Source organism: Stylophora pistillata, chromosome 11 (genome assembly GCF_964205215.1).
Source record: "Stylophora pistillata chromosome 11, jaStyPist1.2, whole genome shotgun sequence".
Classification (NCBI taxonomy): Eukaryota; Metazoa; Cnidaria; class Anthozoa; order Scleractinia; family Pocilloporidae; genus Stylophora; species Stylophora pistillata.
Window position 1 is genome coordinate 21843707 of NC_142529.1, and position 26986 is coordinate 21870692.

The 26986-nt window shown below is 40.1% G+C and overlaps 1 protein-coding gene and 2 pseudogenes across 1 annotated transcript; 1 reads left to right on the plus strand and 2 right to left on the minus strand.

The window, feature by feature from the left end:
• Positions 1-694: 694 nt before the first annotated feature.
• Positions 695-3326, minus strand: LOC148720604 (uncharacterized protein KIAA1958 homolog; annotated as a pseudogene).
• Positions 3327-7430: 4104 nt separating this feature from the next.
• On the minus strand, positions 7431-8764 carry LOC148720605 (uncharacterized; annotated as a pseudogene).
• An 8730-nt stretch (positions 8765-17494) lies between these two features.
• LOC148720606 (dedicator of cytokinesis protein 7-like) lies at positions 17495-26440 on the plus strand. The gene is made up of 10 exons (XM_088737646.1): positions 17495-17502; positions 17925-18084; positions 18685-18903; positions 19528-19662; positions 20961-21141; positions 21828-21973; positions 22912-23055; positions 24204-24328; positions 24868-25023; positions 25492-26440. Exons 1-10 carry the CDS (start codon positions 17495-17497, stop codon positions 25553-25555), a joined length of 1338 nt encoding a protein of 445 aa, XP_088593772.1. The 3' UTR covers positions 25556-26440.
• The last annotated feature ends 546 nt before the right edge of the window (positions 26441-26986 follow it).

Below are 26986 nucleotides of genomic sequence, written 5' to 3' on the forward strand. Positions count from 1 at the left end.
CAAAATGCCCCTCCATCTCCCAGCCTCCCCTTCATGAGGGCATATACGAAGTTAAGGTGGTTTTAGTTTTTATATCTGACTGGTTAAGTGTTTGGCTGGAATTTTTTATCGTTACAGAGTGAGCTAAATTCAGAAGGAAAAACGGTACAATCCCACTAACTGAGACATCCCTTTGACATTTGATGTACATAGGTGGCTCATTACAGTGTTTTTTTTTTTTTTTTTTTTTATAATATTGACAGTTTAAAGGCCCATTTTCATCCGAGATCCTTTGCAGTCGTTTGCTTTTGTTTTGGAATCGCGCTATTGTTAAATGGCGAACTCTGATAGTTATTCACAAACACTATTAAAAAGAAAAACAAAGATTTGGTGAAGAACAAAGTAAACAAATTTGCAGCTAAATATTTGAGACTGAAAAATCATAAATCGAGTCTGTGTATAAAACTTCTACAAAGCTTACTTGATGTTGAAGGAAATTGTTCAACACTATTTATAATGGTAATTGAACTGAGTGGAGTGCAATTTGGGCTGAAATCATACGCGTGATTTCAAAATCGAACGAGCGCGCAGCGCGAGCTCGATTTGAAATAACGAGTATGATTTCAGACCAAAATTGCACGATACGAGGTTTAATTACCACTTTATTACATCCATTTTGAAATCGCCCAAATACAGAACTTGGTCAATTCAAATATTTTATTGATGCAGTACTGAGCCGGTTTTTAAATAAAAAGCGGAACCGGAAACGCATTTACGTCTTATTTTGTATACAAAACAGAAAGACTTTGACGTCATGTGTCAAAAACTCAGTCAAGCGTATCAAAAGAAAGACAAGTTTCTTTCAAGAAATTCAAGAAGTCCTCAATAACTCAGAAAAATCGTGAAGCGTTAAAGTTCAATCCTCGTCGTCTGACTCAATGATGTAAACCGTTCGTTTCTTCTGTGGTTGGGGTAGAGAATTCTGGCTGTCTCTGGAGAAGAAATTGAAGGTGCAGCCTGTGTAATTCTGCGATGGAACGGGAGCAGCACAACTGAAGGCTTCCATGCGGTACTGCGGAGACTGCAATGGAAAACGTGGTTGAAATCCTGAAAATTCAGCAGACTGAAAACCAGGATTGGAACCCATGGCCTGATACATTTGGCCTTGTTGTTGGACGTGATAAATAGGTACCAGAGGTGTTCGTTTATGTTGGACTGCAATCTCTTGATATGAGGCTTGATTTGCAGTGTTTTGGCGGGAGACTTCGTTTGCTTGATTTTCGTTTGACACGTCTTTATATCTGTGCACGCATAAAACGGTACGACAACACAAACTTGAACACGCGTACTTGTAATTATGAAATAGACTTTACAATCTTTAACGAACGTCGTACGGTTTCGAAAACTAAAGGGAAACAAAGGAAATTACAACTATAAATACGGAATAGGGCTAGACAAACAAGAAACAAACCAAAACAAAACTTACGTTTGTGTCCTTATAATATAAACGATGACGTTAAACGGGCGTTGAAACGATTCCCCACTTCGATCGAGCACATGTATTTTTTTAACTCGCAGCGCCTCTCGGGATCTAGCTAATGAGTGCGTAACATCACGCATAACGGCAGTAACAATATCCACTGATAATGTGAGACAGTTCTTTCCTGTGATTCTCGTCTGTTTCATCGTAGTCGTCTAACGAAGATTCACGTGCATGGCCTGTTATTTCACTGATGATATTGCGCGGTTGACCTGATTTCTTCAGTTTTGATACCGATGTTTTCCTCATGCTGTGGTTCGTCAGCTTCTTATTCGTCCTGAGACAGGAGGCCATGGATTTCATTAAATTGCCGATGGTGTTTTGTCCCATTCGAACTTTAATTTACCAAACATCTGCTGATTTAGGACGATTTATGATGCTTAGATAGTGTGGCCCTGTGTTCTTCATTCCTTCGGGTCGCTTGGACAACCAAAGCTTGAATAGCCGCACTGGATCGCTTTTTCCGCCATCGGTGCTGAACATTGTGGTGTTGTTCTTCGCCTGATGGTGAGACCACCGCTCCGTGTTTTAGTGGGACCTTCTCTGAACTCAACAACTTCAGTTCCATCTTCTCGCTGTCTTATAATTACGTCTTCCACGTACGCATCGTAGTGTTCTTGGCGACCACGAAATCCCAGTTATTCCGTCAAATTTTTAAAGTTGACATTGGTCAAGACCTTTCCATTAAAATTACCCAACTGACCTTTTTCCCACAGGGCTGACTCTTCTTCACATGTGATTGGTTGAGCTTTGTTGGGTCTCTTTCCCTTTCCTTGTTGACGTAGGGAAATTACTTTCGCATTGAGGATTTCTCGTGAGGAGTGAAACTCCCTCGATTGCACGATGCTCAGTGGATAGTTCTTCTCCTTTAGATATCGTTCTATGGCACTCTGCATGATTTTAAGGGATTCTGGCTCGTAATCATCTCCGTCTTTTTTTCTTACTTCGGCGTAACACTTACTCAGGACTTTGTCAAGTTCTTCAGGCGCCATTGTTTCGATGGAGACATATTCAAGATGGCGGCATTGACACCAGCTTCTGAAAACACTCATCCATTGTTTTGTGGAGCGGGACGTATCTTTATTGGAAGTGACAGACTTAAGCTCATGTATTTCATCGCTTGAAATAATGGGAAATCTTGCAACGTCCAACTCTTTTAGTGGCTTTTGATTTTCTTCGTTTGTTGTTGATTCGGTGGACTCGGGATCGCGCGGATTTTGAGCTTGAGAAGGTACAAAATCGTCAAAATATTCACCAAAATGTAGAGAAAAAGTGGGAAAGTCCCTGGCATGTTGATCTTCAGCCTGAAGAATCTCATTGTTATCATTCAAAAACTGGAAGAAACTAAACTCATCCATTTTTTGGGGGAAAAATAAGAGCTTTGGAAACAAAAGTTGCAAAATTTGCCTGATGATACTCTTTGTTTTTCATTTTCCTGCAATTTGATTGGTCACTTTAAGCAAGCCTTGAAATCTGATTGGTTGTTTGTTTTAAGTGCAAATTCCTTATTGGCTGGAAAAAAGATGCGATTTAGAGCAAAAAATGGTGCGATTTGGGAATAAATCGCACCAATTAGAGCCAATCAGATTACAGGGACTACCAGTGATTTCAAAATGGATGTAATAAAAAATATAAACAAATAACCAATATTGGCCGAAACGGATTTACTTTACGCATTTCAATTATAGAATAATGACTTGTACGAATGAGATCACTTACATACATATCTCAGGATCTCAAGTAAAAATCAGTCAAATAATTATTCTCACCTCGAAAACATCTCCCCAGAGTCTCTAGTTCCATCGTAGGAACAATGCATTAACATTTCTGCAAAAGCACTGTCTGTAGTGTTACCGAAACCCATTGTTGTTTTCCTTGCCCTCCATAAATCATACACAGACTCGAAGTCGAATAACCTTTGCCGAGCCGGGCAGACCCGGCCTTCCTCTAGACCGCTTCTTCGGCGGCATCAACTTTTCAAATGACGTTTTTCACCGTCATACCTGTAAGAATTAAAAACTATTTACTGATATGGATACTACGATAGTTTGTTGTTCGCACATGATTCAAGATGGAACTTTGAAAGCCCTAATTAATAAGATGGAAGAAGATATCAAAGCGATTCCGCAACTTCGAGGAAAATAACGTATTTTTGATATTTGAAAAATGATCTGGGCGCGCAAGGCATCTCGGTTGAGAATGGGTCTTTAAGAGTATGGCACAACAACTGGAAGACACAGACAAGTTCTTCTGGACAAGAAGAAGCCATTTTCCTCAACAATCTTCAGGCGACATACGTGCAATGGTGAACTCTACACTTTCGGAGATAACTGATTAGGCATGAATAGATTGTGCTAGTAAATCCAGCAAAAGTTGCTTGACAATACGCCCAAAAGTTGCTCTAAAGTTGCTCAAAAATGTAAAAGTTGCCACCCAAATTTAAAAAAAGTTGCTTACTTTTGAGAGTCATTTTGTCCTAGATTACTTCTCAAAGCATAACGTTATATCTTTGATTTAACATCATTTGTTGTGATCAATTTAAATCTTTATGCTTAACATAACTAATAATAGAAATTATTACACGATTCGGGAAGTAAGAGGGCCAATAACTAAAATCAACCAATCAAAATGCTCTATTGCCGCCCAATATTCTCTCAGTATTGGTCAGGGCACTGTCCCGAATAGTCCCGAATGATACCGCACTTGTGTCCCTTGGAACTTCAGTCGTGTAATAAATCTCTTATTAACCAAGCTTGCTCTAGTCTCCCTCGCAACCGTTTTTTTTTGGTGTCACGCAACGCTCCCCCAAAAGTGTTCTTTTGGGGGAGCGTTGCATGACATCCAAAAAAACGGCTGCGAGGGAGACTAAGCTTGCTCGGGACCGTACTGGGAGAGTATCGACCCTCGGTCTTTTTTGTACGGACCTCGCTGCGCTCGGTCCGTACTGTCAAGACCTCGGGCCGATATTCTCCCAGTACGACCCTCGCACTTGGTTGATAAGATATATTTATTTTCTAATGACGTTCTGGACAGTCTTTCAGGCGATTCCAAGCGCAAGTTGCATTTCCTTTCCCTGAGGACGAGTGCGACCTACCGCTTCTTCGTTGTTTGTATTTGCCTTCGTTGACGGGAATTTTGCGTTTTCTAGAGATTGAAGCTCTTGGACGACTACTAAGAGTTGCCCCAGCGGCTATGGTAACCTCAATAGGGTCAATATCTGTATTATTTTCATTTTCCTCGTCAGTCATTTCAGCTTCTATTTGTGATGCCTCGCACCGCAGCAAATACCAAGATGATATGATGGGCGGGAAGCTCTATTGTTGGGGCAAATAACTGTTCGATGTAAGCGCCGTTAGGGTAGCTGCTGTCCGGTTTGTGGGCGCACTTATTTTTTAAAAATTGTTTGTAAGAACGTACGACATCCTTAGTTTTGACCAGTTTTAATGAAAAAAAGACCTTTTAATAAAGACCTTTTTGATGGATTGGTCAGTTTTTAACCATTTCTGGACTCAAAAGTTGCCAAGGAAGACAAAAGTTGCTCTAGGTTGCTCGAAGCACAAAAAGTTGCTGAAAACGCTAAAAGTTGCCGAGCACAATCTATTTATGCCTATAACTGATAAGTTTGAGATAAGATTTGCTAAACAGTAGCCATTTATTGATATTGTCATGTGTGTGTCACCAGTGTCGGAGCAACTGCACACCAACCCCTCCCCTCCCCTAACCTAATTCTTTTGTTAGTTGACTATCGTTGGTTTAAGGGAGGGGTGGGTGCGTAGTAGCTTAGATACCGAATTTGATCTGTATAGTCAAAGCCAAAAAGTATGAAATTATCTGTCTTTTTTTTACAAGGAAATACTAAATCCATTTACTCCCCTTTCCTTGTTGTTTGGGAGCAGATACCAAAATAATCATTTTTGTTCAACCATTGTCACAGAAAGGTCTGACACTTGCTTCTAATAGAGAGAGACCTCTTGATCAACGTGAGGTACTTCGTAGAGTTGAATTGTGGTATAAGTTTCAAAATACAGGGTATCTGCTCCCTGACTATTGTGTTCATTCAGAGGGGGGGGGGGGGTGAGAGAATGCCTCGGTAAGGTTTGTATATATTTATTTACTTGTTGAGTGAAGATTTAAAAAAGCAAACAAACAAACAAACAAACAAACACCAAAACAAACAAAAAAAAGCTATAAATAGAAGTGATGCTTAGATAGAGATTTGCTCACAATCTTTTTGGCTGTGAATAGAGTCATATGTATTGTACCAAAAAATTAATCATGCCTTTCCATGAAGGAATTTGGTTTTATTTCCTCCGCCGCTCCCCCTCCTTACTTTAAAATTCTCAGTTTTAATGTTTACACTTGCTATGAAATATGCTGGTTCTTATGACCTTCAACCTTTAGCTTTCAGCCACTCCTCTCAACAAGGGTTGGTTGAGTGAAAGGTGTCGCTTTGCTTCAGAAATTGAGGAGGGGTGGGTGAAGGAAAACCAACCAGTTTTCTAGAAATATTTCATCATTCTTGCTGTTACGTATTTTCTCAGACCGTTCGAATGTTTGTTTTCCTTTAGATTTGGCTCGAAATCATCTTGTAATTGCTATCAGTGTTAACTTTAAAGCGTTCGAACAGAAAAGGTATTTTAGATCAAACTTGATATCAACACTCCGTATATGATATTTTTATTCTTTATTGACTGTCTCTAGTTTTTTCGTCTTAATTGCAGGATTTTACTCTCTGCCGGAGGCTGAATTCTACTTTAGCTTTCTACTTGTACGGTCTTTTGTCTTTGATCGACAGAGGCTTTGTGTATGAGCTTATCTTGCAGTACTTTAAAGAAGTATGCAAATATCTAGTGCAAGCCCGAATCCAAGCTTAATCTAAGTCTCTGCTCTTAAGAGAGCTGCCAGTAGGGGCGGATACAGGTAGTTTTGGCAGGAAGGGGATATTATTATTGTTATTATTATTTAGTTCTTATTCACCGAGCGGGAGGTCTGTATGAGAGAATCTTCACCGACGTCGCCAGTACAGACCGAATGCTGTGAGGTCTGTACCAGCGACCGAGGTCAAGATCCTCCCATACAGACCGACCTAGCTCGGTTATTAAAATGTTTATTATATGCTGTGTCTTATATGCCAATTTTTTATATTCTTTGTACCTTTTATTTCTAGACCGGTCTAGATGGGAAAATCTAAACCGCTTTCAATAATGATTTCAGCTAATCAAATTCGTGAATTCGGTAGTTCCCAGTCCTTGTGAGACACAGCCATATAATAATATGCAGTTAAAACGTCTGTATGCCATATACAATGAAAGCAACATGAGGCGCCGAAGCGTAGCCCATGAGCTAATCAGTGAATAAAATAGAAGCAAAATCTAACTAAAAACTAACATCATCGTTATAAAACCTATTAAAACCGATAAAATATATATACATATAGCGGTTATAAATTAATGACAGGAAGCTCGTTTCACCGTTACTCTGAGTTTCACGCAGCTTGTGCTGCGATCGTCAGACGGTTTTTATCATCGATGGAAAACATACCGTGCTATAAAGTCAATTTATAAATAGAAATTATATATATATATGTATAACAAGTTAACAGGCTTCGAGCCAACAGAGACGTCGCGCCAGAAGGATCGATCCGAAAGGATTCGCAGTCCAAACCTCGACAAATGATAGAAGAAGTAATGTGGCACACGAGGACGGACAAGTTCGAGCAAAGGAAGACATACACTCAATAAAAAATCCAAAAAGTTTAATAAAATACTTTTCGGTCGGAGACCTTCATCAGTTGTAATACAATAACTTACAAACTCCTTAAATAGGTTTACAAAGAGGGCGTGGTGACACGTATTAGCTTATATATCTATATAAGATTGTTCATCTTTCCAGAGTTCGCCTACGAGTTAAATTATGACTTTAAAGTGCGCGCAATATTTAGAGTTTCTGAGAGACACGCGTTCTCCATCTTCTTAAACACACCTTTAGCTTTGCTGCCTACTAGCTTCTGTAGAGTGACATCCAAGTTTTTTTTTTTTAAATACAAAAGCTTGGAGACCAGGCGATTTTCTTTCGTCAATGATATCTATTTACAATTCTAATTGATTAAAGTATTCGAGTTAAATTATGAGTTACTAAGGTAATTACAGGTCTCAATTAACTAATGATATTTTCTCTTACAGGCGGCACGAACAGCGCTCAGTGGCTACAACAGCCGGAGTAAGCGCCCAGTGACATCCAAGTCCTTGGACCATCCCCCGAGTACATCTAAGACGATATTGTACTGGTTGATCTCGTACCCAGGCTATCTCTGCTTCAATTCCCATCTGAGTGGCGCATACTTCATGGTCTTCTCAGAAGTCTTCTTGTCGCGGTGGCTCACCCAGGGGCAGCTCATCTCCAATGCTATCACTTGCTTATCTCTGTTGTTAACGATCCTTGCGTATACTCTATTTGTTATGAGCTCTTGGTACTCTCTATATACCGGAACATCCCAATACGCCTATACCTCTGCTGTTTCATAGACTGACAGTGGCTTGATAGGTGAATACAACGGGGGCACAGTGTCTATCAAGCCCAAGTCAAAGATGATCTCGAAGAACAGGAGCTTCAAGACGGCGTCATGTCTTGCAAGTTACTTGGTTTTGTGCAAGCGCAGGGCAGGCAGATAAGATGTGGACTAACCCTCTAGCGCTGTACCACTCAGCCTACATGCTGAATCACTACTATCACTGACACGTGTCTTATGAATGGTGTACAACCGTGTGGGTAATAGCTGTTCGTAAAGTTCAAACATGCCCGCAATGGTGTGTGTTAGGCAGGTTCGCCAGTCGCTCAGCCACCAAAAACACCGCTCAGCACCTAGCTCTTCGTCTCTTTCTCTTTCCGTCATCACCTTTCCATGCCATCTCTGTTCTCTAACCTCCTCCCGTATTCTTGATTCTCGATATCTCTTGATAAGATTCTTTACCTTTTTCCCAGGTATCACCTCTCCCTCCTCTGTGACACAGACTATTATTATTATTATTATTATTATTATTATTATTATTATCATTATTATTACTATCATTATTATCACACTAGAGCCAAAAGAAGCTAAGAAAACTATTAAAATATTCCAAGAGATAAATAGTAACATGCGACCCTGTCTGTCTCGCAGAACATGTCAACCTTTATTCAATAAAATGTAGTCTTCGTAATAATAATAATAATGAGCTATATTTAACCAGGGAACACCATTCAGCAGTCTGTTCTCCCAGGTGTCCCTGAAAATGGTGTCTTCAAAATAACAGCTTTACTCTTAAATATGCTAAATCTTATATATACCGAAACTGTCACACCTTGCGAATAAATAAATGGAGTTGCGTAACTACCCGCCGTAATTTTGCTAATTAGTTTCCTTAAACACAATAAAGTCGAGCGGGAATTTTCTCCCGAACACTGTCGTTGCGAGAATTTTGTTGTTAGGCAAGTAATTCTGCTCTAGTGACAAGACGCAAAAACATCCTTTTAAAAGTTATCTTTTTCAAGGAAGGGTTCAGTACCAGATTTAAAATATGTATTTTTATTGCTTTTCGTCAGATGCATTATCAAGCTACAGTGGAACCAGCGTTAAACCAGCTAAGACTCGAATTCCTGAGGATCCTTTGCAGCTACGAGCATTACGTTACCCTCCATCTGCCATTCCGTAGTCCTCTCTTCCCCACCCCTCCCTCGTTACCCACAGCTTTTGTTTCGTCAATCGACTCGGCCATGTCTACCTGCACCATAGTTATCGGTAACAGTATGGCGGAACTTTCAACAGCTTTCAGACAGCAGCACTTTCTGGCTGGTTTGGTGCTCTCTGAGCTGGCTCTGACTTTGGAAGGCGAGTGAGATTTTTAGTAACTGACAAACTTATGGTTAGATGTGGATTACGGCATTTTTCGATGGAGTGAGGTGAAACAAACCCAAAGATTTCGCAATAACCGACTAGAGCATAGGGAATTCTCCAAGATACGACAATCTGGGCCAGATCACACAGGGTTAGTGTATTATCTGATTTCAGATCTGAAGGCTGTAATAGAAAATTCAGTATCAGGCTTGGTTTGATGCTACTCTGGTTTAAAGATTTAATAAATGTAACCGGGGAAATTACAATTCATTCAGCTCACGTTTCGACACTCCTGTCTTGTGCCTTCATCAGGGGTGATCTAATTGTTGCCACATGAGGCCCTTTTATAGGCTTTGAAAGACTTCTTTTTGTAACGATCAGATCACCCCTGAAGAAGGCACTAGAAAACAGGCTTTTAGTTGGTGATTAATATGATAATGTATACATTGCAGTAAGTTATTTATAATGTTAACATTATGCATTGAATATTGCAGCGTGATAAATTTGATAGCATATATTAAGATTTAACAATAAACATTATCAGCCAATAGTTGACTCCAACAGCATACGACCTTTTGGTTTTTCATTTAATTTCAGAGACAAGACCCTAATATGCCAAGCGATAGACACTACACGTGACCTGATAGCCTGCCTTGACTCAGACACCCGTTGTGATAACGAGTCCTGTCGCTCAGCCGTGGCAGCTCTTTATCTGCCTATCGCTGGGTTGGTGGTAGGAGCCCTGCACCAACTACATGGATATGGTACCGAACACAGCTTCAGCTTTACCCCTGATGTTGCCATGGCGATAGCCACGTCCAGTATATCAACCTTAATGGGCTCCGATGACAACAGGGGTGAATTTGCATCACAGGTTGTTAGCAAGTTTCTTGAAAGCTTTCCATTCTTTGTCTAAAAAAAAATGCGACTAATTACTACGATTTTCAGTAATTTTAACGTTAAAATCGTGTTGTTGTCACGGGTCACTGGGTTTGTTTCCAGGGGGCAACGTGTCGCTCATCTTCTTTCGGCGGGCTTTCACGCTGGCGATGCAGGGCTCTTGAGATTAAGTGGCCATTGGAAAGGAGGAAAGTTGTCCGTGACAACACCGTTATTTTACCGTCAAAACCTCATCACCAAACATTTTTCGCGCGTCACTCGACGGATTATCCTCGTATTCTGGAGAAGGAACTTTTTTAGCATATTACTACCAAGATTTCGAAGCATAATCTCTGACTGGTAGATGATTTAGCTCTATCGACTCAGTTGATAATGTAAATTTGCCATCGTAAAGAACTAATGCTCGAAACGTCTTCCTTTGAAACTCTTTACTGTGGCCAATCAACTCATTTAATAAACCCAAATTATCTGGTTCTACCTTCCCCCCCCCCCCCAACCAACGCAGAAGTACAGTTCCATAAAAATTCTACCTACCCTCTTAATATCATTGCGTATTATAGTGCGTTTAACCGATTCTATTTGTATTGAACACAAAAAGCTCAGTGAAAATCTATCATGACACAAATGAACACTGCCTCTTTCATTCTTTGCTATGTTGTACAGAAAAGTAAACCACAGCAGCTTAGCCTTGAAGCTACGAGAAACCTGTTGATGTGTCTGTTGTGGGTGCTGAAAAACATGGCTAGTGACGTGCTGAAGGATTGGTGGGCAGACCAACAGCCTGCTAAGTATGTCACCAACTCTCATTTCCCAGTATGCATTAGTCGCCTAACTTCACTGACTGTCCACTCTTACCAGTTATATCTTGGAAGGGAATTTTGCTTACGGAGTCGTGGTGACGCGGTAGTTATTGGTTATTGCGCTGGACTCGAGTCGAGATGTCCAGGTTCCAGACTTGGGCTAGTCATTGTGTTGTGTTCGTGGGAAATACGCTTTGCTGTCACAGTTCCTTCTCCCAGGAGTATGAATGGGTACAAGAGCATTGTCAGGGAAGAGCTAATGGGGTATCCTTGCGAAGGACTGGCATCCTATCTAGGGGGGAGTAGAAATAGTCCTAGTCCATTCATGCCATGGAAACCAGGATAAGCTCTGGCTGGATAAGCCATTTGGCTCAAGTACAGACTTCACTTTCCTACCTACCAATGTTTCCCTGACAGTTCATTATTTCTCATTTACACCCCTGGGGTGGAGAAAGGCTCTAGAACATGGGATAGTAACTCCGATTAGGGTCAACCCCAGTCCTGCTCTGAGGAGGACTAAGAAAAATACCTGAGCCTCTATGAGGAGCGCGAAATCCAATGGTTTGATGTTTTTTTTTATCCTTACGGGACTCGGAATTATCTCTTTGTCCCACGCTCGTAACAAGACGAAGAACATCTTTCTTCGTTCCATTTCGGAGCTCCAAATTCAGGATCTCTTGAGGGTTTAAGAGTTAGGTAGCTAAAATTTAACTATCGTGGTTCAATTCCAGACCAAGCTTGTTGCTGGATGTTCTCCGGCTGTGCATCACTCTGTTCGAGTATGGTGGCAAGGTGCAGAAGTCTTCGCAGTTTCCAACCGCTCCAAGACCGAGGGCGCAGCAGGATCTAAAAGCAAAAATAGAAGAGATGTTGCTTGGAAATAAGGGAGCCGCTAGGAAAATGATGCAGCGACATAGCAGAGTGACGTTAGGTAGCAAAAGTAAGTGATTAAAGAAAGATATGAACATTTGTCACAAAGGACAATTTATTGGATTCTCTTTACTAGGTGAGCTTCGGGGAACTCGTTAGTAAGGCGGGTGATATGTCGGGCCATTTGACAAGCGACTTATTCCTAGAATCAGCAATGACAACAATAATCTATCCGAAGATAGGAAAAGAAATGCTGGAAATTTATGACTCAGTCGATAGAGCGTGCCACTGCAAAATACTTAGATGCACGGTTGACATTCTCGCAGGGCAATCAAATTTTACTTGTTCTGCGCTTAGGAAAATTGCTAAAAACAAACTGATTAGTTTCTGAAGAAACTGCAGTGTTACAGAGGCTGGAAAATGAAGCATTTAAAACTGGCTCACCCCAGCAAGCTGAAGTACTCAAACTCACACAAAACAAAACAACTCCGCAAAATGAAACTCCCGCGAATTTTCATGCAACACCATAGTCTGTCCTAAATGTTACCTCAACTCAGATTGTTTCGAGTTTTGTGTCCAAACAGAAAAGGGCCAATCACCAACTCCTGAGTCTCGATTAAGATGGCGAAAGGATCAAACACATTGGAGACAGGCTACAGAGCAACAAGACAGGTGCATACCGAAAATGTTTCAGTAAGCCCCCAGAGGGTAGATAAATTCAGGGGGTCCAGCTGGAGGGATTTTTACAGGACGGGCGGGGTGGGGAGGGAGAGGCGTTATCATCTTAATGATGAGAGCCAAAATGTTAGCCGTTACTTTGTATGAGTCGTCCAGCTTTAGTGAATATTACGTACCGTCTTTGGTTCGAAACCCTACTTAATTATAGAAGGAAGTTAGTGAAGGCTTTCAAAGACAAATGAATTTCGCACTAAAACGTTTTCTTCTATGAGAGAATAGCAACACTTACGTTTTTGTTTTTGGGAAGGAGAGATGAGAGTTTATTTAGAGAGGTAGCGCTTTTGTATTAAAATCCTCGATGGAGGGTATTACATAGGAGAGCTTATTGGAGCGTGTGGGCTTATAAAAGAGGGGAGCCTCTCGGAGAGGGATGCTTACAAGACTTGAGAGCTTATCAGAGAGAAGGACTTCTTTGAGAGAGTGGTTTATCAGAGAGCGTTAACGATATTCGTGCAATTTGTTGTAGTTAAATCACTTTTGCCAATTTTATTTGTTGCGTTTTCCGTAAAGAGTACGTCCTGAAGTTGAAATCAATGCTCAAATCGAAGGAGGGCTTGCTGCTGAGGTCAATTCCATTGTTCTTGACACGCTTGAGCTCTTGGTACAGGTCAGTGTTTGTGGCAGTTAAGGACATTGTGTCAAGAGAAAATAAGTGGCGGCTCCTTATTCATGCCTTTGAATATCCCATTCTTCCTAAAGTTGTCTATGTTTGGTCTTACCAAAGGAAATCTGTTTCGAGACGTCGGCATGAAGGCTTGAGTGACTTTAATGTATAGTCCTGTATTGGCCACGGGATGTTACTTAAGTGGAAACGTTCTTTTTCAGACGGTGTCTACCTCAGAGTCTCTGCGTGTTCTATTAAGTGGAATCCTACGGGTTTTGCTCCATTCTTTGAACTGTAACCAGAGTGAAAGAGTCCTGCAGAACATATTTGCAACGCAAAGATCAATTGTCTACAAGGTAACGTAAGATGCACGATCCTCGCAGTAGAGAGCGCTATTTATGCAATAGCGAAAATCAAAATATATGAACTTCATATATCCATCGTAAGGTAACGTAAATACCTCCATGAGACAATGTCTAGAAGCGTAGACATCTGTAACAGTTTATTCGTTGGTTAGATAGCTGATGTCTCTATTGTTTTGTCGAGATATTTGTGTTGCATATAGACTGTTAACATACTGCTTCCTTTTTTTAGTTCCCAGAGCCGTTGTTTGAAGATGACACCGAACTTTGTGCAGACTTGTGTTCCAGACTCCTAAATCATTGCAGCTCTGCTCTTAGTAGTATTCGGGCCCAAGCCAGCGCGTCACTCTATCTCTACATGCGACAGAATTTTGAAATAGGAAATGTAAGTTGTAACTCTTCGGTGGACATTGGTGTTAAATAGTGCTGCCGCTTTTGTTTTGTTTTGTTTTGTTTTGTTTTTTTTGTTTCATTGGTGTGAAACTATGGTTTGAGACTATTGAGCTTCTACGATAGGAAGCTTAAGCACAAATGTTTCTGAGAAACAGACGGCAACCGGAAGTTAAATTTCTCATTCCCGATGTTTAAAATGCTACAGCGACGACAGTATTGTCGATATATTGGCGTCAAAACGCGCTAAGATCAGTTTTCCGGTTGCCTTCTGCGTCTCGATAACGTCTCTGCTTAAATTCTTTATTGTATGGGAGACTTAGTAGCAGAGTTGTTTCGCCCTAGGGCCTGTTTTTTCGAACGTTCTGAGAACGTAAACCAAAGGAATAGAGGTGTGTGGCTTAACTAACAAACTGGTTCTTTTTGCTTCGTTTCTCGTATATTTATTGTTTGAGTTTTAAATCCATTTTTACACTGCTGTATAACGTAATAAAAAAAAAAAAAAAACAGCTTTTGAGGACCCGTAACCACTGGGTCGTCCTAATGAACGAATCAGCGAATGTTCCAGGTTTTGAGTTCTGACCGTATCATTATCACATTGACCGCTCTGACGCAGAGCTAACACTCGAGATGTCGGCTTCAGAAACCCTTTAAGGTCGCCAATTTGCGTTATAAACTCAGTTGATAGAACCGAATCATCTTCCAGTACGCCCCACCGAAACAGCATCACGGTTTATTTAAGAAACTTACCCCTTTACTCGTTTATCTGTTGTTTATTTGTACAAACGATTATTCTGTAGAATTTTGCAAGAGTCAAGATGCAAGTTACAATGTCACTTTCCAGTCTTGTTGGCACTTCACAAGTGAGTTCGTGAGTTATTTTCTTTCAGCCTATTTGTGAAGTTCACTACAATTATTGTTGTGAGGTGTACCGCTATGCTTGCTTTCAACTGTTAAATGAACTTTATTTTAGACCATCTAATTTTGATATGATTAGTCAATGCTTTTGTCATGATTCGTTAACGCTTTCCTCAGTGTAGTAATCGAAGAACTTTACAATCCAATTAATTGCAGGCGTTTAATGAAGATCACCTCCGTCGGTCACTGAAAACAATCATTACATACGCTGAATCAGATAAGGAGCTGCGAACGAGCACTTTTCCGGATCAGGTGAATGTTCGCACAGCTATTTTAACCCTCAAACTCTCGAGTGTGACTAGCATCTACACTGTAACTTCCCCTTACAATATCACCCCTAAATCAAACATTAATTTACGAGAATAAAGGAAATGATCACAAACTCAAGAAGCTCTAGAGTGTCCAACAAATTCTCCTTGTCATCATCTAAGGAAATATATGGAGAACAGTATGGAAAATATGCATACTGATGTTAGGGTGTTAAAGGTTGAAGAAGTATTTTTTCCCAGCCTTGAAACTATTTTGAAATTTTAGTAATGAACGTAGTTTGAGGTTCGAAAGAGTCAAAATGTATTTTTGAGATTTCCTAAAAGTTCGACGATGGACGTCCCCGCTTAGTAACCTCCCAGTAGTCACACACACCGAACCACAACGCGCAGTTCACCACCAGATGTTGCTCTAGTTATGGCAAATACCCTCGATTTGAGTCAAGAATCCCTTTTAGTCTAGCTTCTAACAAGGAGGAGGAAAAACAAAGGACTCCGTTTGCATATTCCATGAGCTTGTTTTATTGGTACTTTTGCAAAATAAGTCTTAGGATTTTGGGTTACTACCAATATGATTCTTATGTTGTGAAGAAAATAACTTGCAATCTTCTCATAGGTCCGGGAGTTGGTGTTCAATCTCCACATGATTCTGTCAGACACAGTCAAAATGAAAGAGTATCAAGAGGTCAGTCTTACAATTTTGAGTTTCTGTTTTACAAGGTTTTGATTGGTTATTTCCGTTCTGTAAAGGCGTTGTTGTGAAGGCGTTGTTGTGAAGGCGTTGTTGTAAAGGCGTTGTTGTGAAGGCGTTGTTGTGAAGGCGTTGTTGTGAAGGCGTTGTTGTGAAGGCGTTGTTGTGAAGGCGTTGTTGTAAAGGCGTTGTTGTGAAGGCGTTGTTGTGAAGGCGTTGTATTTTCCGAAAAAGAGTCTTGTAGAAGACCAGTCACTGTATATTTTTTATATCTCAATCACTAACTTGCATGATTTGATCACTTCGTAACATGAATTTTTCTCTTCTGTACAAACTATTGACTTAAAAGCTTACTCATTGTCCATATCTGTAGGCCGCGGTTCCCAACTTTTCTATTCATTGACGTTAAGGTTTCGCTTTGTTACCAATTAACAAATGGTAAACACCACAGCGTACACTATTGAGTTATGGATGCACGCGGGAGGTTGCTAAGCACGAAAGAAACGTAAATAGTCTTTGCATTTGCTCACGTCAGCAGCGTACACCCATGGGCAAATGGGGGACGCTAAATTGACCAATCGGAGCGCGCGCTTTACTTTGGTTATGTTATAAAACTTTACGGAAAGCCAAGAAGTAGTTACTCTCCGCATTCTTCTTAAGTTTTTTGATAATTCCCAAAAATTATTCCAGCTTCCTTTATTTCTCATCACTACTCATCGACCTCACGGAAAAAATAATTGGAAAAATTTGAGAACTTGAAAAAGCAGTTTAGTAACATATTCTTCTTGACTTTTATTAATACCGATTTCATAACTTGCTATCCATTCTCATTTATTCAGGACCCAGAAATGTTGATTGACTTGATGTGCAGGATTGCTAAAGGGTAAGTGATGTTCGCAGGATTTCTGATGCAAGTGCTATTGCATTCGTCAAGCAAAAGTAATGAAATTGACTGTACCAAATATTGTGAGCTGATGTCCCAAAGTGGGAAAAACTCAGATATTTATTTAGGATAAATATCAATGGCCTCCCAAACGCCTGATCGGATATTCCTTGAATGATTCGGACCTTCATCGGATGCCCTTCCCTTGCTGCACTGAAGTCGAGAGAGCTCGGGTGTATACCAAATTCCGATGATGAAACTATAAAGTGATGCTAAACGCACTATCGATAGAGAAACTCCAAGAGAAAATCCACCTCTCCCCCGTGGGTAATTGAACCCCACTCGTTCGGATTTGCCGTTTGGGTGCTTTACGAATGAGCTATAGAGATATCGCTTAAGAGCAAATCCATTTACGCATATGAATTAGGCAATAGCCAGTGTTGTGATACTTTAAGAGAGGTTCTTAAAACACAGTCGAGGCAGGTGAACAGATGAAGAACGTAACTTTTTTATCTTTATGGTTATTTTGACGTTAAGTGTCTCATTAAGCATCGTACAACATTTGTATTCCAGGCACTATTAATTGGTTCTAGCATTTAGCTGTGTTCATCTTTTTCATGTTAGATATCAAAATTCACCTGACTTACGACTGACTTGGCTGTACAACATGGCTGCCAAACATGGCGAGGTACCAATAGCTTTAAGATACAGTATTAATTTATCAAAGGAAAGCGGTGAAGCTCTATTTGGTTAATTCTTACTTCCTTTCTAAATTTCGAATTTCTGACAATGGATCCTGTTGCGCTCGCGAAATACAGATTTCCGTACAGACGAAGGAATTGCCGTCATATGGAAACCAAATTTCTCAATCTAAAAAGTCGGCACATTCTCTTAGACATTGGGCTGCGCGTGAACGCTGCACCAAGCATATGTGCGCCTCCATAATTGCAGGAATGAGTTAACTTTACACACAGGAAGTATTCGGCCAAGCTCTCAGTATGTGATCACTTTAAGTTCAAGTGCATCAAGAAACCATAATCTGACTGACCTCGAATGATGACTCGTCGTCGTATTTTTCCTTTTGTTGTGTTTCTTTTGAGCAGAATAAAGTGAAGCAGCCATGTGTTTAGTACATACAGCAGGTTTGGTGTCTGAGTACCTGAGTATGTTGGAAGACAAGCCGTACCTACCCATTGGATGCGTTTCGTTTGAGAAGATATCACCTAATGTGCTGGAAGAAAGCGCTATTTCAGATGATGTAGTATCACCTGTAAGTCTTTACTCTGTCTTTCCCAAACGGGCCGCATGTGAAGCAATTTTATTCGGGCCCCGGTGGTTCATAGGATGGATAACGCTATCCAAGGGATTTATATCAATCCGGTTGATAGTGCAGTACGTTCGGTGTACACTTTTTCCGCTGGATTACGATTTATCCGCCTGATATCGTCATCTGCCTTTTGAACAATTGGGCCCAGGAATAGATGCATGGCTGGAAAATGTCTCCTCTTCTTGCATTCTTGGTTTTTGTTGTTGAAGTGATGGTGGTCATTCTTCGTCAAACCGTGTTCAAACATGCCAGGTGTCAAAACCTTTAACTGTAAAGACCTTGGAGCTTATTCTCCCAACTGGAGATCACATATTTCTTTGTCGGGGAGTCCTGTTAAATTAGTGTTTAGTGTTTTATCGGTGTAAAATTCCCTTCTCGATAATCTCCGTAATTCGTCTAACTCTGTCTGCTCGACGGTGGAATAGAACTGCAAAGAGAATTTACCTTCCGTTCAGTTGGAGTGATTGGATTAAGTGAGTGTTATCCTTATTATTTTCAGATTTATTTATATTTTTGTTGACATGTTTTGCTTCTTTTATTCAGGATGAGGAAGGAATCTGTACCGGAAAGTACTTCTGTGAGAATGGATTGGTGTTGCTTCTAGAAACAGCTGCAAACACATTTTTCCGATCTCATTTATTTGAATGTGTAAACGAGGTGTATAAACTGTTGATACCAATTCTGGAGGCAAAACGTGATTACAAGAAGCTAACTCAAGTTCATCAGAGGCTTTCTGAAGCATTCGGCAAGATTATACAGACGGTAATAGATAGCTCTTATAGACCAATATTCTCTCAGTATTGGACCGGGCACTGTCCCGAATAGTCCCGAATGATACCGCACTTGTGTCCCTTGGAACTTATATTGATTATACAGACGGTAAGAGATAGCTCTTATAGACTGCAGGTTTGATCATGTTTTCTATGATTGCTGTTAGTAATTGAGGTGTTTGTGAGCAGTCAACATTTTTTGTCTTTTAAGTTAAGTTAAAGTTAAGTTAAGTTAAGTTTTATTTAATGTGGCACCACACTTAGCTACAAGCTACTTTCCAGGAGGCCCACAAATAAACAACAGAAATAAATAATTCAAATTGAACATAAATTGTACTCGGAGCTACCGCGTGAAACAAATCCAGATAGTGGTCAGAGTGGGACTCGAACCCGGGAGCAGCGGATTACGAGTCCAACGCGCTGACCACTCGGCCAGGCTGCCTGTCTTTTTTTTGTATTTACACGTACACAAGCGCTAACTGGCTCCTTTAGACACCAGATTACTTTAGGGGTTGAATATAATTGATTCCATTTTACTGGTTGTGAAGAGAAGTTTCACTTACCCTGCGATTGTTTTGTTTTGTTTTTTTGTTTGTTTTTTTTTTTATTTTTCCAGGTGGGAAAGCGTATGTTGGGAACATATTTCCGAGTTGGTTTTTATGGATCAAAATTTGGAGACTTGGACGGAGAAGAGTACATTTACAAAGAACCCGCCATTACAAAGCTTCCTGAAGTGTCGCATCGTTTACAGGTTAGTTTATTAAGCCTTATATGTGGCTGTCTTAGTGCACCTTGAAAAATTTTGTCTGAAATTTTCTAGTTCGCCAGTTACCATCCGTTTTAATCTTCTCTATCGTTAGCCATTCTTGTTCTTTCTAAGTTTATTACGACCACATTGGTGTGTTTTCGACTCAGTTGTTTAAATTTTGTTGATTTTTTCAAGTTAAAGGTTGTTATACCACCTTCCGAACTCAAATAGCCTTAAGTGTGTCGGATCGTTGCACCAGGCAGGGAAAAGAATTTTCCATTGGGTGTAGAAAGCGATCCGGGATTGCTTTTCCTTTTTTTTGCCTTACTTCATTCTGTGATTAGCCCAAAAAAAACGCGCACTATTCTTTCAACCAATCAGATGCAATACTAAATACTTTAGACAGTTTGGTCTAGTTTACTTTGAGCTCTCACTGTTGTAATTACTTTGGTTTTGGTTTTACGACTCTCTATCGGAAAGCGCTCTAATTAGAGAGAGAAATAACCAAGGAATAATAGACCACTTTCATTAATGGCTGCCGGATTAATATTCTTTTGTTTAAATTTAAATTAGCCCTTCTGACCTAATTCTCCAGTACAAAATTGAAAAGAATACATTATATCAAGCGAGGCCAGAAGGGCTAATTGAAATTTAAACAAAAGAATATTAATCCGGCAGCCATTTATGAAAGTGGTCAATGGTCAGCAATTTTCACACTGACAGTGCCTTACTAACTGCCATAGCTCCTCATCTTGAAACACTTTTTCTACTCCGGTTATGAGCCCCCTCGGGTATAGGCCCCCTCGGATATAAGCCCCTTTCCTATAAAGCTCTCTTAAAACCCTTTACAAAGTCGTATAACCCCAGGGCTTGGCAGCAGTTTCCGGTGCGTCAACAAGTTGTTATTCAAGCTGACAGACGATGGAATAAACAATTAAAAAACTGACTGTAACATCCCAGCGTTGGTTTTGTACAAGGAGAATGTGTCGTTGATACCAGCCTGGTTTAGTTGTTCGTTTCAAGAGTACTGCGTAGCGCTCTAATTAAAGGGGAAATAATCAAATAAACAATGGTCAGTATTATTCGCACCGACAGTGCTCTACTAACTGAGCTATGTAGTCTCGTATCCTTTTCTCAAGTTCACAAAGTAGTAAATTCGAACATCTTCCGACTAAACAAGCAAGTCATCTTGTATGAAGCAACAACTTGCAAAAACTTTTATCCAGGCCTTCACCTATTTGATGTTGGAATTAAATTAATCAACGAAACAGGAGCTCACTATGGAATTTTTTTTTTTCCAGGCATTTTATGGTGAAAAGTTTGGGCCAAATGTTGTGGAAGTAATCAAAGATTCCAACACAGTTGAGCAAGACAAGCTCGATCCAGAAGAGGCATACATCCAACTGACCTATGTGGACCCATATTTTGACGAATACGAACTAAAGGAACGAATTACTTACTTTGACAAGAATTTCAACCTAAGTATGTTCACTACACTTTTGACAGTCTATCTGATCTTCTTTTAGGCTTTCAGAGTAAATTTTAAAAGAGTACTGAAACTGAGTATTCTGGAATTCCTTGTTTCTTTTTTTTTTTTTTTTTTTTTTTTTAACTGTGCTCCCTGTTTGATTCAGAAAACTCGAACCGTCCTCTCCACTAATCAAATGCTGATGAAAAACCAGTTTCGATTTTGCAAATTCCGTTTTTTCCCGCGCCTGACGCAGGTTGCAAGTATTTATTTTGATTCGTTCCTTCTGTTGTCTAAGCCCCTTCTTGGTGCAGAAGACGCAGAGCACGTCACAATCGAACACCGCCTCCTTAACCAATAGCCCATTTTGGAATTACCTTTTTTTCCAGGCGAGTCCTGGTGCTCATCCTCTCATATGATAATACATGCAAATGAAACTCGTTTTCATGCCAATGGTTGAGCACCAAATCTCGTTTTGAGAAAGAGGCCAAAGGTAATTCGGAAATGGCCTATGGATTTCATTATTTCCTTCGTTTTATTGTCGTTTTGTTTTCTTTTGTTTTAAGTCAACTGTGTCTTCCACACCAAATATGAGCCGTTGTTAAACCACTGTTCTGATCGGTTGTTCAGTTGAGTTTCACGGCCAGCAATCAAGAAGTGCTCTATTATCCCTAAAGAGATTGCGTTTTTAAACTCACAGGAAGGTTTATGTACGAAACTCCTTTTACACCGAGCGGGAAGCCTCACGGCGAACTGGTCACTCAGTACAAGAGAAAGACAATTTTGACTGCCGCCAACTCATTCCCGTATGTCAAGACACGGGTCAATGTTGTGCATCGTGAACAGGTCAGTTTTGGGTTGTTTTTTGTTGAGGTGCAGCTGTTTTTCTGCCAATCCACATGTGCGCATTTGGTTGCCTTTGGCAACTCTATTTAAGGAAGAATTTTTGGCTCAGTGAGCTCAGACATGACGTTATTTTTGCCCGTCCCCAGCCTCCTTTAAAGGCGTTACGTCATGATATTTATGGCCGATTTTTGCGACAAACATGATCACATTTAACTGAGAGGAAACCAGAGACGACTAGTTTGGTAAGATAGAAAAATAAATCAGAAAGCAACAAGAATGGTGAAGTATGGAGAAGATGGACACGGATTGGGAATGACCCGCTTAGCTCTTGAACACTAAGGGTGACCAGCATGTCAGTTCTCTCTACAGTATCACCCCTGAATTACACATTAAGGTCATGAGAATAAAGAAAATGATCACCAATTAAAGAAGCTCCTGATTGTTAAACGAATTCTCCTTATTAGCACCTAAGGAGATTTGTAGAGAACAATATGGAGAATATGCATACTGATGTTAGGGTTAAGGGATTGTGGTTTGACGTTTCAAGGCGCACAAACTCTTTACCCAGCTACTGTACAGGATCAATTTTCCTGTGGTGGTTCTCAATAAGAAACTTGGATGATCAATTTACTCTGATGAGTCGAAATTTCTTCCATGAACGCGATAAGTCATTTCCGAATTACGTTTATGCCTCTCTTTCAAAACGAGGCCTGGTTCTCAACTATTCTTATGAAAATGAGTTTAATTTGCATGTGAGTGAAAACTTATAATCGTATGAAAGGATGAGCACCAGGACTTGCCTTGAAAAAGAGGCCAAAGGTAACTCGCACTTAACTTGGTGATTCTTAAAGCATTATAATTGTCAATAACAGATCAACAGACACTTTTTTTTCTTCTAACATTGATTTATAACCGTCCACTTGATTGACATGGTGTAGATTACGTTGAGTCCCATTGAAGTCGCCATCGAGGATATGGAATTAAGGACAAAAGAGCTTCTGAACGCAATCAACCAAGAACCACCAAACCCTAAGATGTTGCAGATGGTGCTACAAGGTTCCATTGGCACTACTGTTAATCAGGTCAAATGTTTACCTCTCTTTTTATTGCCACTTTATTTTAATCTTGTCATGGTCCTCAGTTAATCTACTGATCGTAATTTGGTTTTAATCAACTGAGTTGATAATGTAAATTGCCACCGTAAAGAATGTCCAAGCTGACGTTTCGAGCACTAGACCTTCGTCAGAGTGGAACGTCAGCTTTGAAACTCTTTACGGTGGCCAGTTACGTTATCAATTTAGTTCATAAAACCAAAATTACCTTGTTAATCCCACTGACTCAGAACCACAGTTTCTTTAGAAACTTACCCCATTGATTCATGGATCTACTGATCGGTCGATCAGTCATCCATTTTGTCTGTCCGTTCGTGCATACCGTAAACTGTCGTCTATAAGCTCCATCACTTATATCCCGGTTATAGGCTCACCTACTTCCAAAGAAAAAAAACAATAATCCGATAATAGCCCCCCCCCCCCCCCACACACACACACACACACACACACACACACACACACACACACACACACACACACACACACACACCCCTGATGTAAGCCCCCTTCTAGCTTGATAGGAACTTAATTTATTATGACTTTTTTAAGCTTAATTAAGGACCAGTAAATGCAAATTTGTGTTTTCATCAACACTGCCATAGCCCGTTGTGAAGCACTTTTTCTACTTCGCCTATGAGGCACCTCGGATATCAGCTCCCTAGGATATAAGCCCCCTCGGATTTAAGCTCCCCTGTTAATAATCTCTCTTAAAACCCTTTACGAAGTCGTAAAACGCCAGGGCTTGGCAGCAGTTTCCGTTGTGTCCACAAGTTGCTATTCGAGCTGTTAGACGATGGGATAAACAATAAACAACTGACTGTAACATCCTAACGTTGGTTTTGTGGCACGGAGAATTTTTCGTTGATACTAGCCTAGTAGACGTTTCATTGTAGTTCTATCCAGCCCAACTGCGATTGGTTGTTCGTTTTACGAGTAGTGCTTAGTTCTGATTTAACCATGATTGTCAGTGTTCATGTCAGGTCTAATAAACCTCCTGTTTACAATCACCATTCTCAATAAAGTGATAAACTATTGTTTTGCTGGATAGCAATATAGTTCCTTTGAAAATTAAGGTTGACTTGTCTAACTGTCGCTTGGGTGATGTGCTGTATTTACAGGGTCCTCTAGAGATTGCTTTGGTATTCTTGTGTCACGATAAGGACTCTGAAGATGGCGCAGAAACGCCAATGACCACGAGACACCATCACAGACTAAGACTCTGTTTCAAAGAGTTTATCAAGAGGTAATGCTAGTGTGTATAGCCAGGCAAACAACAAACCGAGACATATAAATCATTCAAGAAGCACTTTTTGTGTATAATGCAAGACTCGAATGATTAAGCAACTCAACCGAAGTTACGTGCATTACAAGAGCTAAAGAGTGAGCAAGAATCTTCTTCGTGCAAAATAAAAAGTGAGGCTTTGGGTGGGCAATCGCCATATAGAAGTTTGAAATGGGTGGCTTCTTGGGTCTCGTCGCCTTCTAACTGTTATCGCTGTAATTAAATATTTTTATTGTTAAAATAAGGCAAATAAGAGATAATGATGATGAATATTTTATGCTATCCAACTGGCAGCATTCTTGATCTTGGGCTAACTTTGCTACATTCGGGTATTTGTGCGGTGCATTAAAGTTCATGTAAGACACCAAATATCACGTCAGATACCGTCACTGAGTGCACTTCCTCCGACCATACCGCAACCGTCTGACTTTATCACTCCTTGGAGTTATCAATACCTCAATCCTTGTAGTGCCTTAAAACATGTTATTGCTATGTATTAGGTGTGGAGATGCTCTGCATAGGAACAAGCAGCTTATCGCATCTGACCAACGTGCCTATCAGAAAGAACTGGAAAGGAATTATACACAGCTTACCGAACAACTTGAACCTCTCTTGAGGAACAAATATGGCACCTTACGTGGATCCACCAGGCAAAAGTAAGTTTATTTTCCACGCTGGTGATACACGATGGTTATTTTGGGTGGTGCTAGTGTTGCTGCTACGAGTCTAAGATGAATTTAACTTTATTAAAGGAGGCTTATGTTGAAAATTATCGAATTCCTCTGCCTTTAATAAGCTTCCTACCTATTACTTTTTAAATAAATCTGCTAGCGTTCTATCACAGATGCTGCAATCTGATTGGCTAGATACTCGAAGTAAATTCCGCCATAGACGTGAGTAGCCCAACGCTGCGCGGTTGTAAACAAAACGAAATAAAAGCATGAGGTTGTCTTGATGTTATAAACCGAATCAATAAGATTTTCTGCTTTCGATTTCTGCGCGAAGCCCACAACAGGTAACACGCATACAAATCTCAGTCGAGCGAATAATCTCATTGCTAATTGCTATAACATGTTTTTATATGCAACTGGTAAATAACTGCGCACTTTGTTATCGTTTTGCAGGGAAGGATCTGCCCTACTGAGGAAAGTCTCTAAGAGTTTTAATACAGGACACAGTATAGCTTAACTTAAAATTCCACTTAGAGCCTTACCTTTACCAAGTCAATTTTGTATGTTTTAATAATTGCAATTGATTGATTGAGTGATGGAATGATTGATGGATTTCATTCTCTGCAGTCTGTGAACCTCGTGTTTGAGAAATTCTTTCGAAGTTGGTTGTACGAACAGTTCACACAAAAAAATGAGAAACTTTTCTTTTTTTGATGGGGGTCTAAAAGAGCCCCTTCATATTCAAAGATTCCTGTAAATTTAGGGCATTAGCGAACAAATATTTTCCCAACCGCAAGATGTGTTTTGTACTTAGTGTGGTCATCAAAGAAAGGTAAAAAAGACAGTTTTTAGCTTAATGTGCCAACAATCCTGGCCAAAACGTTTGGAGAAACACACATCCCTTTTTATGAGTCCGTCCCGTGTTTCATGAGCAACTTGCGTTCGTATTCCATCCACGAAAACATTATACCCTCCCTCTTTCCCTTCCCCAACTCACACCATCTGTGTTCAACATTGTCCAGGGCGGGAGGGGTAAGTACATGTTTTGCCATTTACAAGGTGAAGCTATAGTGCCTCAGACGTTTTTACCAAGATTGTAGATTTTAGAGGTAAACACTCTATTGTGAATATTGTACAGGTACATGAAAGTAAACAAATTTTTTGGTCAAAAAGAAAATTCTTTAATTTCGTCTGTATTTGCAGAGTAACAAAGCTATAAAATTCCCGCTCCACACAGACATAATGCAATGTTTCCAATGTTGGAACGGATTTGTAATGTGTGGCTTTTGTTTTTTTGAAAGTTTTGGACAGAGAAATTAAAAGTCCTCTGGTTGATCAACTTTAGAGAACAGTTTCTTAAATAAACTGAACTCAGAAATGAGTACGAAATGTTTTGGCTTAACTATTGTTATTGTAATTTTTTGTTACTTCAACGCCAAAGACGCGACATAACATATCTAAGGACACTGGGACAGGCATTGAGAATTGCGCACAACTACATGCCCATAGGCTTGTGAGAAATTATGTTATTTTTTATCTAGGAACAATTTCTATCTAGCGAAAGGAATATCTGAACTGCAAACAGCAACGGTGACAAGTTGGTGACTTCACTCGACTGGGGATGCGTCCGAGACAATAGACATATTTAGCACCGCGTTTACGTAAAACGTGAGCGGCAAAAGTGACCTATGTCACCTTTTTTCCCGCCATTTTTCACGTTTGCCGGTTGCGGTTTCACTGTTTCTATGTGGAAGTACCTGTTAAGCGTTTGCCGTGCACGTAAGATTTTCTTCACTTTTCCTCTGACAGAGTAGAAGTTAATTGCCGGAAAAACGGCACTAAAGCTTTTCTTTGTAAATCGTTCAAGGGTAAATTATTTCAAGTTGGAGTGATTTTCATTTATGATTATAAAATAATGGACAAAGTACTCGCGTTCTTATTAGGTAAC

Bases quoted from the DNA above. Each gene is read 5' to 3' on its own strand.
- LOC148720606 (XM_088737646.1), top strand. The intron at 21,142-21,827 runs GTATGTTCACTA...TTAAACTCACAG, and splicing joins TGACAAGAATTTCAACCTAA to GAAGGTTTATGTACGAAACT. The intron at 21,974-22,911 runs GTCAGTTTTGGG...GACATGGTGTAG, and splicing joins ATGTTGTGCATCGTGAACAG to ATTACGTTGAGTCCCATTGA.